Source organism: Myotis nattereri (genome assembly GCF_964212035.1).
Source record: "Myotis nattereri genome assembly, chromosome: 3".
Taxonomy (NCBI): Eukaryota; Metazoa; Chordata; class Mammalia; order Chiroptera; family Vespertilionidae; genus Myotis; species Myotis nattereri.
The window spans coordinates 138,228,978-138,244,290 of record NC_138077.1 but is presented as its reverse complement, the minus strand read 5'-3'; the positions used below and the strand labels follow the sequence as shown (position 1 = coordinate 138,244,290).

At 41.7% G+C, this 15,313-nt stretch overlaps 1 protein-coding gene across 3 annotated transcripts in view; it reads right to left on the bottom strand.

Moving 5' to 3' along the window:
• Positions 1-640: 640 nt before the first annotated feature.
• Positions 641-15,313, bottom strand: part of RNF144B (ring finger protein 144B) — a 181,888-nt gene continuing 167,215 nt past the window's right edge. For all 3 annotated transcript variants that reach the window (XM_081085586.1, XM_081085587.1, XM_081085588.1), the window contains 4 exons: positions 11,708-11,912; positions 9,659-9,803; positions 3,504-3,593; positions 641-2,361 (listed from right to left, as the gene is read on the bottom strand). In XM_081085586.1, coding sequence (XP_080941712.1) covers positions 2,221-2,361; positions 3,504-3,593; positions 9,659-9,803; positions 11,708-11,912 — 581 coding nt within the window. In that variant the 3' untranslated portion in view covers positions 641-2,220. The remainder of the gene's footprint in view (positions 2,362-3,503; positions 3,594-9,658; positions 9,804-11,707; positions 11,913-15,313) is intronic.

The following is a 15,313-nucleotide window of genomic DNA, read 5'->3' as shown; positions in this document are numbered from 1 at the left end:
GTTGAGTCCCTGTGATTCCCCTGAGCAGTTATAAATGCCTTTTACTATAACGAGGCAGTGTAAAACAAAGCAAATTATTCAAATATATATATACACTTATACTAATATGAAATACATTGATAGAAGAGATCATTGATTTCTTTTTTTCTGAAGTGTTTTGAGTTTTGAATGAAAATAAAGACACTTAATATTGAGAAATTTCTAATAAATGATTAAAAATGTTTTTGGTTGGCTGCCATTCAAAAGTTTTCCCAGCGTTCTCATCAATGTTCTATACAAACTGTAAATAAAAATATACATGACCAAAAGTACTATATGTATATATACATACATATATACATAGTATGTGTGAATTAAAGTTCCTTAAATATACACATCCCCACTTGGGATATATTCCATTACATAGGCAATAATAGGCCCAGGATAGCAGCAATTTAATAATGTAGTGATCCAGGTACTCGGAACATACCATAGGTCCTGATAGTTCCTGACATGGCTTCAAGGAGAGCTCTCCACTGTCATTAGTACAGTTCTCATGAGGCACCAGGCTACATTGCTGATGGCCATTATGTCATCCTGTCACTGGAGAAAAAGTTATTGTCCTTTCAAAACCCATTTATTCAAAATCTGACTATGATATAATGGGAAAAACAAGTCATTTTATTTCTTACATATTTTGGTTTTGTCCGTGCCTTGTACATACAGAAAAGTATTCAGATTGCCTTAACAGATACTAAACTCAGCTAAGAAGATAGCTGCTCTGAATTGTGTTTGAAAATACAGAAATAGCCTGGCCAGTGTGGCTCAATTGGTTTGAGCATCATCCCGTACACCGAAAGGTCACAGGTTCGATTCCCGATCAGGGCACATACCTAGGTTGTAGGTTCGATTCCTGGTCAGGGCGAGTACTGGAGGCAACTGATGGATGTTTCTCTCTCCTTCTCTCTCTTAAAAAAAAAAAAGGTAAATAACATGATTATCAATCAGTATTTTTACAAACTGAAATTGCATGATGTCATATTAAGTATTGTTTTTAAAAGTTATGTTTATGAGTCTATACTTGAGTAAGTTAAGAACTTGCAACCAAAATTTACATATATAATATGCAAAAAACCTTTAGGTTGCTTTATATTAAACAATATTAGTCACAGAAGAAAATACAGAATGGCTTTTACATAAACATTTGTGTGTTGTACTATTGTGTGTAATAATACACACTATTATTTTATGTTATCTATCCAGGCATGCCCAGTGGACAGAAATTCTAGGTGGGCGGCAAGTTATATGGGTTCTAGATATACATATGGACTTTAATACTCATTCTTGGTGTGTACTTTTAGGTCTAATTCTAAATTTTTGGGTGTATGAACACAGCGCTCAAGAAAGGGCCCTGCTAATCTATGATGCAGGTTTTGAACCTCTGCCACTCCACCCAAATACTTCATGTAAAACAAGCTTGTAGACAGCAGCCTCCGGCTCTCTGAGAAGAGTTTATCACCTTAAAAAAGTTACACTTGCCAAGAAAGAGAGACTAAATTAGACCATATTGTTTTATAGGCTGAAACCCTTTTACTGGGAAGGGACAACTTCCTCTGCACAGCAGTTTCTCCTGCTTGAAGCTGAGATCACACAGGGAGAAACCTATTGTGTTTCTGCCAAGTGACTGTGGGAATGCTGGGAAAGCACGCCCAGGAGCTGGCAGAGACAGAGCCACCTTATCACCTCCTGAGATAAGCAGCCTGCTTTATCACTCTGACGAGAATTTCCCCTGAAATAGTCTCATCCACGGGTTTCCCCCATGTTTCCCTTGGTAGTCAGATCAACACAGAACAGACTCTAGCTTCTCAATTATCATGTATGTTGCCAACCGTGACAACACCTTTATTATTCTGAATTGTTCACTCAGGCTCCTTGAATTTGGCTGGAAGTTGAACAGTCCCATGGGATCCTTTAGGTGATAAAATGATGCTGTGTTAGTTCCTTCCCAAGAACCCGAAGCTTCTGACATGCTCCACAGATACAACCTGGACTGCAGAACCTGATTCTCTACACAGGAACACACACACCAGTGCTTGGCCTTTTCTGGCGCCACAGGTGGGCAGGCAAGTTCAAAGTCTGGACACAGAGGCACTTCCAAAATTTGGCAAGAAAAAGGAGGCGAGTTCACCAAGTGGGGCTTTATCACTGTGCTATGTGGCACGCGGACACAAACAGAGATCTTTAGGTTGTGGATGGGTCATGCTTTTTCTTCTTGCCCCGGCAGCACTTGCAGACACAACAGATTATACAGGGGGAGGCCAGGAGTAGCAAGGGTGAAGTCACCAAGGCAATGATGCCCAACCCCACAAGAATCCCAACCACCTGGAAATTAAGAAAGAAAGAAAAACTATTTTAGCAGTTGAATCTTCCTATATGTCTACTATACCATCAGCTATGGACTCAAAATTCCCACTGAAACCCTAATCCCCAATATAATGATGTTTGGAAATGGGTTTTGTTTTTTGAGGAAATTAGGACATGAGGGTGGAGCCCTCATGAAGGGATTAGTGCCCTTAGAAGAGACACCAGACAGCTGGCTTCCTCTCTCTTCACCCTCTGCCATGTGAGAACACAATGAGAAGATGGCCATCTGTAAACCAACAAGAGTCCTCACCAGAACCCAACCCGAACCCTGCTGGCACCCTGACCTTGAACTTCCAGTCTCTAGACCCATGAGAAATAAACTCCCATTGTTTAGGCCACCCAGTCTATAGTAATTTGTTATAGCAGCCTGAACTGACTAAGATGCCATCTCAGACACATAAAATAGTCATAATTATGGAACATTTTAGCCAGTCCCCAGCAGTGGTCTGAACTGAATAATTCAGGAAGATACCAGACACTAAATCAAAGGTGAAAAGAACAAACCAAATGCTAAGTCAGGCTCTGGCATTTGAAATGTTGGTGTTGGCTCTCTCTCTACCTGAGTTTCCTCAACAGCTTCATAGGGATGTTAATAATGATTACTAGGCTATTAACACTGGCTCCTTCAAAAGAAGCATAGCCTTTAATAAATATGAAACACTATTAAAAATAAACCAGGGCTCCCTTTGAACCTGTCACATAATCACACAATGGCATGTACAGAGGGATCTAAGCCCCTGCAGGGGCTCGTCAGGTTTAGAGCATTGCCTTTCATAGCAAATGCCCCATGAAGGGTTGTAGGAAAGTCATCCCACCATTTTTTTAAGGAGGAAAGAGCATCTGCCCTCATTCCACAAGTCACTGTTATTTACTTGGCTGCTCTGGTGCCCTGCTCCTCCACTTATCTTTAAGAGTACTGTGCTCATGAATTAACTCCAAGCAGCTGATCCATTACTTTTCCCTAGCCCTGCCTCAGAATTCCCCAGAACCTCCCGGGCTAGAAGGGGTAAGCAGGAGTAAAGTGAGAAGGATTGAACAGGCAGGTTTTCTAAGCCATTGTGAGTCTGGTGTATCTCATGCTCCTTTTAAGGTCAGGGTACCTGTGTTCGGTTCCATATCACTGAGGCTCTTGAGTGGCCAAGCTTATTCCTGCATGGCCCTTTGTCGTAATGTCTGAGGAAAATGTCGTTCTGAAAAACAAAGAGAAAGGTTTTGGTAAGCATGTAATTCTGAATTGAGAGATGGACATCGGATTACCTCAGTGGAAGCAAAAGCTCTTTCTGGTACTATTAATAACAGCTTCTAGGAATTCCAAGCCCATAATCTTTAGACTCTATCTCAGTAATTTTCTATATCACCACGTGAAAACAGAGGATAATCAATGAGACTCTTGACTGAGTCTAATAGAGATCAATGGCCTGACCAATTATCGTCAAAAGGTAGCTCTATCAGAGGTGTGATAGGAAATGAGAGGACCATGAGTGAGGCAGCTCAGAGATGGTTGTAGTAAACAAGGTGATAAAATGCCAGTGGTGAGATGGAGAAGAGGAAAATACAATCATGAGATATTAAGATGGGTAACTAATCAGTGGGGAAATAGGGAGAAATCGCACAATGAGGGGAAAGTCATTGGGTAGAAGGTAGTGGCTTTGTTGAGAGAAACACCATAGAGAGGGAGTTTGTTGGGAGGTGACGACCACAGTTTGCACGTGTTGAACTTGAGAGATACTTGAGACATCCAAGCAGCACTGATCAAAAGGCAGTTGGTTACATAGATGTGAATTTGGGGGCAAAGACTTGGGAATCAGTGTACATGGGGTAGGAAGACCACAGAAGTAACTGAGATTACCCAGGGAGAGTGCAGACTGAGGGGCAAGCAGGCTGTTGAACACAACCATATAAGAATGGATCGAGAAAGAGCCTGGAAAAGGAACTGAGAAGAGGCCAGAAATGTAGAAGGGAAACCTGAAGAGGTGGAAGGTGGTCAAGAGGGCAAAGGCAGCAGAGAATCTAGGTAAGATGAGGACTGAAGTGTTCCTTGGATTTTACCCAAAAGCAGTCACTCGAAGCCTTGGAAGAACACAGTCGCGGTATGACTAAGTGGCAATCTGAGCACGGCAATGACTGGAGGTAAGGAAGTGTCAACAGCTTGAGGTAAGTATGCTTTATTGGCGGCTGAAGGGACAAGAGAAATGGAAAGATATAGACTTGAGAAAACTGTTACATATCCACTTCTAAGTGGGACACAGTTGAGAATGCATGGATAATTTAGAGACTAGAGAGTGGAGAGTGGAGAGTGGATGCTGAAGTTGGAGGAGAGAGAAGAGATAACTGAAGGGGACAAGTTGCCAAGGTACCGAAAGCAGATTAAGAATGCCTCATCCTCCCACTGGGGACTGGAACTATTTCAACTAAATTTTTTAGATCTAATTCATACTTTGAGTAAAAGACTTTTTTTCATATTCTCTTGATGTTAAAATTTAACCAGCATCAACAGCATGCTAGAATAGGAGAGCATGTTCAAAGATCAATAGACTATAGCTTTTCAACACTATCTCAAAGCCAACATAATTATGAGCTTTGATTGTGAGTTTATCTTTTTTTAAACAATTGGATATTTTTAAGTAAGTAATCCACTATACATCTTTCTCTCAGTGTGTTTTCTTTGTTTGGGGGGCGGGAGGAGCCTCTTTTCTCTTCATTAGCTGCCAGAATGTGCTTTCATAAAGGCTCAGTAGTGGCAGAAGACAGAAAACTCATCTGGGATTTAACTACTGTGACTGACACATTCTTCTGATTAATGACACTTGTCTGATGCTTTTTGTTAGGTAGTTTTCTTTAAGCTTCACAGATCCCCTGAGAGAGAGCCACTATTATTCCTCTATTTTTATTTTTTGTTAATCCTCACCCAAGGATACTTTTTTCATTGATTTTTAGAGAGTGAAAGGGAGAAAGGGAGGATGGAAGAGAAATATCGATGTGAGAGAGACACATCAATTAGTTGCTTCCTACATGTGCCCCAATTGGAGGCGGGGATTGAACCTGCAACCCAGGTATGTGCCGTTGACCGGGAAATGAACTGGTGATGAGTCACACTGGCCAAGACTATTATTACTCTTTTAAGATGCAGTCATTGTGCCTAGTCACCTGGTGGGAAGAGGCAGAGCCAAGAGTCAAGTGAAGTGCTCCTCTACCCCACCAAGGTGCCCCAGACCTTCTCCCATGTCAGTGGGCGGATCTTATGAGCTAATTGATTGTGGCAAATGCCATATGCAATCTTTCCTGAGGCCATAGGAGGGATTCCTGCAGCTGAGATTTGTGTGGGGTGTTGCCTAGGTGGATACCACTCAAAGTGTGGTCCTCACTCCATCAGCTTCACTGTCTCAGAAACGCAGGTTCCCGGGCTCACTGCAGACTTCTGACGTGGGGCACGGTATCTATGCTTTAACATACTTCCCACATGTTTCTGATGTTCACTATAATTTTAGAACCACTACTTTAGAAAATTTAGTTTAGAACGGCATTTCTCAAACTGTGTTCCACGGGAAACTAGTGTCCTGGGATCCAGTGGTGGTTCTGGGTGTTCCCTGGAAAGGTCAAGTGAGTTTGGGAAAAGCTGCATCCCGAAGGGGTAGAGTGTATGTTAGTATGTCTGCAGAACCTGTTTATTTAACCTAGTGAGTTAAATAAACACATTAGATGATGGATATTTTGGGGGGCAAGTTCCCTTTCCAAAGCTTCTAGGAGATACTGGTCTAGGCTGAAGTGACCTTCAGGACAGCTCAAGGATACCCTTCCCTCCCTGTGAGCAGTTAGAAGGTGGTAGTGTTAGTACTCAGCTTTGACAATTCACGTCTGCCATGAAGCTTTGATGAAGTTTTAAGGTGACACTGGCAAGTACAACCAAGTAGATGCCAAACTCGCTGAAACACACATTATATTAAATAAGTACTTTTTATTCTAGAATTAGAATAGAGATTACTGTGTCTTCTTAAATGAGATTGTTTTCAGAATAGCATTACAATGACCTTACAGAGCACTTGATAAAGTGTTAAGGGAACATAAGAATGACATATATTCATGGATTTCCAGTCACTGTGTGAGATTTTGACCTTTTTCATTTTCCAGTTCAGGACTTTTTCCCTCCTATATCTGAAATAACTGTAAAATAGATTTTTGTGGGAATTTTAAAAACTCTTATCAAAACACTTTTGGGGCATTATAAAGACCCATCCACAGAAGTACATATGAAAGCACACAAAACGCTACAGGTTTCACTGATTTTAGTGCTACTATTAAGGTATTCAATTTTTGCTTGTCTCATGATTAATCATTTTTAAAGTTTGTACAAAGGTAACAAAGTATTATTTTTAAGATTCATAAAGGGAAAATTGTAGGGCAATCAGAGGTGAAGAATTAGAATTCTGTCTTTTGTATGTTTCTCATCTGTATTCACTTCCTGCGCTGGCTTTTGTACTTGAGCGTTTTTTCTTTACAAATGCTCTCTCACCACTCTGAAGTCTGCTGACTGTACCCTTAAACATGCTTATGGTATTCTGCTCATTATGGAAAAAGGAACATTTTATAAGTTTGTGCTCTGCTAACTGTAGATATTTATTACTCTGTGAGCTATCTATTTTTGTAACCACTGTGGTCTATCATATCTTACTAGTGGTAAAAGGGAGGGCGATATCCAGAAGAGAAGCTTAATTTGCACAATTTCAGACAATCTGTGAATGTGAAAACTATACTGTTGCTCTGCTATAACCCAGTCTACTATAATGTGGAAAAATTATCTACCTTGAAATTCATCCTAGCAGGTGGAGTTAAGCTAAACTCCTTCTGGTTTTCCTTTGAACTCTAACTATAACAAGGCCCCATGGCATCGGCCCAAGGAGAGGTAAGATGCCAATGTGCAAAGGGCCCTTCAGTTTTTCCATTAATTCTAATATAAGAGATTTTTTTTTACTTACATATATATTTGTTTACACACTATAGGTGGGTATCACACATTTGGTTTAATACACATTTAAACCGCGCCCCCCTTCCCCCCCCCCCCCAAAGAAAGAACACCTAGCTTTATGCAGTGACAGGAATACCTCATCCTCTGAAACAGCAGGGATGAGGATCAAGGCAGGAACACCTTCAATGCCTGAGAAAAAGTCAAAATCACTGTTTGGTGTCTGTCTAGGGACTGGATTTTGGACAAGCACCCTTCTCCTAGACCCATGCTCTACAACTTTCCTATAAACAAGGATCAACACCACATGTGACATGGAACACTTGTCTACAGAAAAACATCGTTACCAACAAGGCAATGCCCCTGGCTAAAACCAAGAACACGAGGTCGCAGAGAAGAATGACCAGAAAACAATTCTGTGTATCCAGCCACCTGGCATCTGTGCCGTTTAGTCTCTGAGTCCTGGAACAGTCAAGTGATGGAACAGTGTGTTCTTGCAACTCCATGCCACAAACACATTTCGGCCAGAGGATGGAGAGATCTGGCGCACACATTTATCCCCTTATATTCTGGCTTCCTAAAGAGAACCTCATGGGCTCAGCCTGCTTGTGGATCTGAACCCAATTAATATTCTGGTGAAATCTGGAGGAAAACAAAACAAAAAAAAGACTTCTCCCATTTGTAAAGCATGAGGGGTGTACAATCCATCAAATCCTCATCTAGACTAGCACTCCTCTGGATTTATGAGAGGTCTCCACTATCAAACTTAATGGTAATTCAAGGATTATAATAGAATTGTTTAAAAGAATGAAAACATTTCTCTCAACCTGAACTGCTAAGCTTCTAGAGGCTAAGATGCCAATTTTCTTCTCCCCAATTTATACCTCTTCTTGAAACATTGACATAAAACTGATTAAGATACTTGCTCATAGATGTCATCCTAAACAACTTATCGAATTTTCAGTTAACACCCAGGCACATGGGGGCCAGCATGCATCCCGTATCAACTGCACGCTCACTCTGCAACTGTGTATGATACTGAAGCACTACAAGACTTGCTTATTGAATTGAAGCAAACTGGGCAATTAATATGGACAACTGGGGAAGGAATGGCCACCCACCCGTGACTGAGGGCTTACCCTGACATGCACATATTTTATAGGTCCAGACTGCCCAAGTTGGGAATACCTGTAAACTACATAGGCGGCCTTTAACTTTAAAACACTGTAATTGAAAACAGTAGGATGAATTCTCAACAATCCTTTACATCATCTTTTAACTGAGGTTCCCACTAGCCTTAGCACAGGACTGAATGAAACTCCACCTGAATTTGAGAAGACATGCTTCATGAACGGTTCGGAAAAAGAACAATGAGACCAAACCTCTTTGTCCAGAAGGGAACCATGACAAAACGGTAGCAATACCTCTGTCATGCCAATGAATGGGACAGTTACTTGAGAGACACCATGGATTTGAATGGCTTGTTTCTTTAAATTCAAAAAGAGGAAAACAACCTATTGGCGGTAGGCAGCACAATTGCTCCCCTAAAGATGCCTATGGCATTTCCCCAGAACTTGTGAAAATGTTACCTTACATGGCAAAAGGGATTTTTCAAGTGTGTTGAAATGAAGACCTTGAGACAGGGGAGATCATCCTGTATTGTCCAGACGGACCCAATCTAATCTCACTGGTACTTAAGGTAGAGAAGCTCTCCCAGCTATGGTCAGAGGCAATGACTCCGAAAGCTATGACATAAGGGTCCGAGGGATGTGATGTTGCAGCCTGTGAAGACAGAGAACGAGGCCACGAGCCAAGGAATGCAGGCAGCCTCCAGGAGCTGGACAAGGCCAAGAAATGGATTCTCCCCTACAGCCTGCAGAAGGAATGCAGCCCCGAGGACACCTTGATCTTAACCCAGTGAGTCCCACATTCCACTTCTAATGTTCAGAGTTAAAGATAAGAAGTTGGTGTCATTTTCAACCAAAATTTTGTGGTAATTTTTTAGAATAGCAACATAAAACTAAGACACTAACAGTCCTTTACATAATAGAATGAAACAATGCCCCCAGAGCAGGAAATGTCCCTAAAACAAAAGCTTGCCTTTTAAAGCAAAGGTGACAGGTGTTATGGATATCTAAAGTAGCCGGCTCAGGAAGTCTCATTAAGAAAAATAATTTTTTTGGCAGGACGAAAGTAGGCTCAATATTTTGAAAGGAAAGGCTGTAGGACACTGGCTGTTGCACAGGTACAGGATGGAGAAAGATGCTGGGAGAGAGTCTTCCATGTGGAACTTACATCCAGGTTCTGCAGACAGTACCAGCAAAACGTGTGCTTGCAGTTCTTGCACATCATCTGAGCACAGCCTTCGTTGCGTTCGATATAAACCCGGCAAAATGGGCACTGCTTAATGGGGGCGTCTGCATCTGTCCCAACGAGGGCCCTAGAAACACAGTGGATGAGAAATTATTGGGTGGGGATGGAGAATGCTGCCTGGTTTTTTAAAAAGCCAGGACCACAAGGGTGTACACTAACCAGACCTATGGTAAGAATAAGCTATGGTAAATATAATGGATAAATAATGCCCTTCTAACTCAATTTTATGGCCAGCAATTGGATCTCCTAAGGCTCCTGATGTTTAGGTAGTGAACTCTTTGTAATCTGTGCTTAATTCACCCCCCAGGGGAAAGGGTTGGGGGTAAAAATAGGTGTGACAGAAATTATTGTTCGGATAACTCAAAACAAAACCAAAAAATACCTTAATTTATTTATCTTTGGCTTTGAGTGGATTATATCATTGTATCTTCCACAACTGATTTAATTCATTATTTTGCCCAATTAGTATTTCATTCTCTGAGCACGCACTGAATAAAAAGTGCAAGAAGTCTGCTACACGACAGAAAAACTAGCTCAAGATCTGACGGGGCATAGATAATCCATCTAATAAGCTGTTTAAATAAACAAATGAAAGAGGCTGTGGGGAGTCAATAATCAATACTTTAAAGTAAATGCCCAATGTCACTGAAAAGACCTACTCCAAACAAATGGATAGGCCAATACAGGGTCACAGCTCAGAGGGACATAGAAAAGAAGGGGAGGGTGGGTGTGGCAGGGAACGCTAGATGAGCTACAGAACTGGGCAGCACTTCAGCTCCTGTTCATCAAAACCGACACCCAGCCCAGAGACACCCACTTCACAGTGTTGTAAAAACTATGACAGAATTTGGTGCTCACAATAATCTCATAGAGCAGTGGGACAGTTACTATTTTAATTATCTCCCCCCCCCCCACTTTTTTTTTCCAAATAGAGAAACATTCCATAGGGTCTGAGTAGCTTGCATGAGGTCACATGGATGCCAAGTGACAATGTCAGAATTCAGTCCTTCTCCCTCTGGGATCTTTACATTGCCCTGTGACACCCGGGATCTTACCGTGGTGGCAGTGAAAATGGAGGTGGCACTGGCTAAAAGGGCACACACCTGTGCTGTGTACTGAATCTGTTTTCCCTCTTGATTTGTTTGGTCTGAGATTCAAGCACAGGATCACAGCCAGGGAGCACTGCTGCTCCTGAAGAATGGCTCTACACATTCTCCGGGCGCCGAGGGCTAAGCCAACTGGACGGCAACACTGGCATTTCTGTTCTTGCCGGTGCAGAACAGCCATAGCCTCAAGCAAAGCAAGGGATCAAACACAAAGGTCTCTCACTCCAGGCCCTGTGGCTGCCATAAAACCCTCCCGACTGAAAGGTACAGATTTAATTGCTTCTCACCATAACAGAATCTCAACCGTGGCACCACCTTTTCAAAGCATCAAGTAGTGAGAGATAAGCTCTTTTCCTCTAGTACCTATGAATTTAGCACTACACTATACTGAAGGCTGTTTCTGCTGCTGTCTTCTCTCTGCTGTGATTGGCACACCTCAGGAGCTGGCAATTTAGATAGGGGAGAAAATAATTTCTGCACACTTTGCAATCCGGAAGAATGAGGTATGTCCATAGCTGGCGGGTCTGATATTAAGCAAATGACTGTGAATAAGCTAAGACTTCCAACTGAGAACCAGTGGACCACATGACTCTCTAACTACAGGGAAATCAAAACTCATACAAACTCTAATTTCAGCAGTATCTGAAAGATGCTCCGGGGTAAATAACTAAAATCCCTCTAGAAATGCTTTTGTGGGTTAGTCTTTGTTAACAACTTACCAGTCTTGAGACACTTCTCAGAAAGTGCTGCAGGCAAATCATGAATCTCTAAATTCCATCACAAGGTAACTCCTCCTCCAAGCAACATATTTTGTGTTTCTGAGAAAGCTAGTGAATAATCCCAAATACCACATTTTTGTTCTTACCCGTGCTCTGTTGGCAAGACGATAGGCTGGCTGTCTCTACAGGAGACCTCGGCATGCCAAGCATCCTTGCAACATGAGCAGAACTTCAGGTGGCAGGAAGGGCACTCCACCAGCACAGGCTGTCCTGGGTCACCTGACACAACGGGGCACACTGTCTGACAGTCTGCGACGGGGCACCATGTTCGGTAGGGGTCCAGGTGGACTTCTAAAGTGTAAAGAAAGGGAATGTGACGGTCTCTCTGTCTTGCATCCAAACTCAAGGCTTCCTCCCCTTCATTTCTTCTCTTTTACATGCTAACATTTATGGAAGCTTAGGACAACCAAGGGCAGTGGTTTCTTCACAATGGATTCAAACCTAAAAGGTCAGTCAGCCCTGCCACATTTCCCAGAGCAGGTGCTAATGGAATAGACCATCATTGCCCTTATCTATATATATAAAAGCCTAAGCAACCGTTACAACAAAATGGCCAGAATGACTGGTCGCTATGACGTGCACTGACTACCAGGGGCAGACGCTCAATGCAGGAGCGGCCCCCAGCCCACTGGCACCAATCACCGATAGGGCCTGCCGGCCAACCTGCTGGTCCCTCCCCCTGGCCGGCAGGTCCCAGACTGGGACAGGGAACCAGGGGTGGGTGGAGGCGGATGCGGGCAGCAAGAGAAGGAGGAGGGGGGGAGGCCGGGAACCTGATCAGCTCTGATCGCCAGCCAGGCCTATGGAACCCACCCGTGCAGGAATTTCGTGCACTCGGCCTCTAGTAAACAGGTAAATAGTGTTGTCATTAACCAAAATTTGCAACTGTTGGACTACTTCCCACCTTTCAGCACTTAAGATAGTCAAAAATCTCAAGTATCATCTACAATTAATTTGGGTACTATCTTGGAGGAAATTGGACATGAAGAACCTACCAAAGCCAAAGAAAAAAATGCATAAAAGATTTTGTCATTTCAGGCACTCAGAATAGGTAGTGAGGTTTCTTCTGCTGTTTAGAGAGAAATTAAAGAATAAGGAATAATCACATAATTTAGGGACCAAATGATGACTTAGCTAAAAGGTCAGATTGGCTGTCAATTTGAATCTTCTTGCTGCCCTACCAATATATCACTTAGAGAACATTTGTAAAAGACCCACATACTCTAAAAACCAAAGGTAGGGACTTTCACAGACTAAAAAATGTCAGGTACCTCATCAGTTAGATCCATGAGGCATGCAGGAAAGAAGACAGGGTTGGGGGATGGATAACTGTCTCTCTATTCAAATGTTTACAAATCTTGTTCAGTTTTTCATTTTTTATATAACAGACTCCATGTTCTTGTTATATAACATGACCTTCAGGGAACATATCACATGAAAAATGATGTTATTTGAAGGGTAGAATAGCCCCTTTTTTTCTGAACCAATGTACAGGGTGTGACAAAAGTAGGCTTATAGTTCTGAGTATGAGGACCACAGAGTTTATTCTTATGTTATTTGTTATTATATTATTTCCCATATGAACAATTATAAATCTACTTTTGCCCCACCCTGTATTTTGCAAATTTTGAACTGATGAGATTCTAGTTTTCAATCTCCTAAGGACTGTGATTTTTTTTTAATATATTTTATTGATTTTCCACAGAGAGGAAGGGAGAAGGACAGAGAGCCAGAAACATCGATGAGAGATAAACATCGATCAGCTGCCTCCTGCACACCCCCCACTGGGGATGTGCCCATAACCAAGGTACATGCCCTTGACTGGAATCGAACCCAGGACTCTTCAGTCCACAGGCTAACGCTCTATCCACTGAGCCAAACCGGTTAGGGCAGGACTGTGATTTTTGAAAATTTCCACCCAGGAGGCAAAGAAACCCAAAGGGAGGTGCAAAAAGAAAATGAAACTATTAAGTATGAGCTTGGTTTTAAAGGTAATAATTTTACAAATTCAGTACCAGAGGGAAAAAGTACAGTCAACACTGTCACCAGTAATGTCTTGCCTAGAAAATGTAACAATTGGACCTATGCTTATTATAGGTTTTCATCAAAAAGAGCATCATTAAACATATTTTCTTATTTAATTCTGGGGGACAGGGATTGGAGCCTGATGGGCCAAATAGAATCAGAAATGGGAAACCTATGATTCAGAGATCCTCAGACCCCAAGAGAGATGGGCCGTCTAAGATCCCTAAAATTTGGGACAGGCTGGTTAGAAAACCAAGGGGATAATGACACACAGGCATTCCAAGGTCTTACCTTGTATGTCCATACCATTTATATTTTCATCCAAACTCTTATAACTGTTTCACAAATACTAAGCCCAAAGAAATGTAGGCTGGTATATAACTTAGATGTAAGGACTCCCAGATCAAATATCCACTCACCATCCATTTTAAATCATAGGTCTTTTCAAGACTGATGACAGAACCATGAATAAGCAGCCAACCTACACATGGTTTTGATCTGAAAGCTTTCCAACTTTTACCCAAATAATGCAAAAAAAAAAAAGAGATTTACATATATAATGAAGCAGTCCAACTTGACAAGGAGCTAAGTGAGCAGAGTGAGAGTCACAGGAGATTACTTGGGAGTAGCAGTCAAGGGCCTGATCACCGATTATGATGATAAGGGCTAAGCAAGATGAGGAGCCATTGAAGGGAGGGCCATGATATGATCCCCATTTGTAGAAGATTACTCTGGCTACCTTAGGAAGAATAGATGCTATTAGCACAAAGTGGCAACAGAGAGATCTATTATGAGGCTATACTAGTCATATAACCCAAGGTGATACACTGGGTTATATAAAACCTGGATTACATAAAACATTCTGTATTACTATTATGGTAAATTCAATTCTACCTCCTGGCTTTTGGCCTAGGAAATAGTAATTATGCAGAGAAACAAAATGCACCCTATCCAAAACACTGAAGGTCTAGTTTCTTTCCCCTTCAAATTTCTTTTCCAGAGTTGGCAAAAAAAAAAAAAGTGAACTAATGAATATTCAACTAATTTCTTCTGCACTGGTAGTGATGAACACTTCTTGTTGCTTTTGAGATGGAGAAATGTTCAGAAATCTAGAAAGAGAGAAACCAGGAGTCTGCATAAATCAGCCCCTAACAGTGCCCCAAACATTTTAATGAACATGATTTCAAAGTGATTCATTGTAACATATTTACCATCAGGGATGGACAAATTCACAGACTTGAACTGGAGTGCACTTAGGAAAATGACGATGGATTGCTGAAGTAAAGCCCTATGACTGTTGGATCCTAAGACTCTGCTTATTCATGCAATTTTTGCAAGGCAGGAAATGCTATTTAAACTGCTTTCTACTTCTGTATTCCGACAATTATTGGGAAGTAGAAACATTCTAAGAAAATAAAACTGCCATGAGACCTAAAGACCATATCTGATATCGATAACCATTTTCACTTCTCAAAAATTGAACTCAGGGCCCTTTGGTTTTCCCACCTGAACTGTAACACATACATAGAGTTTGTTTCTTACTCTGTAGTATATTCTCTCAACTCACATGAGCGGTTTCTCTGCCATCCTCTACATTTGTGAGGCTGTGCCCATAAAGACATCACATGAGTTTTTATTATTGTGGGGAACACCATGCCCCCAAGCTA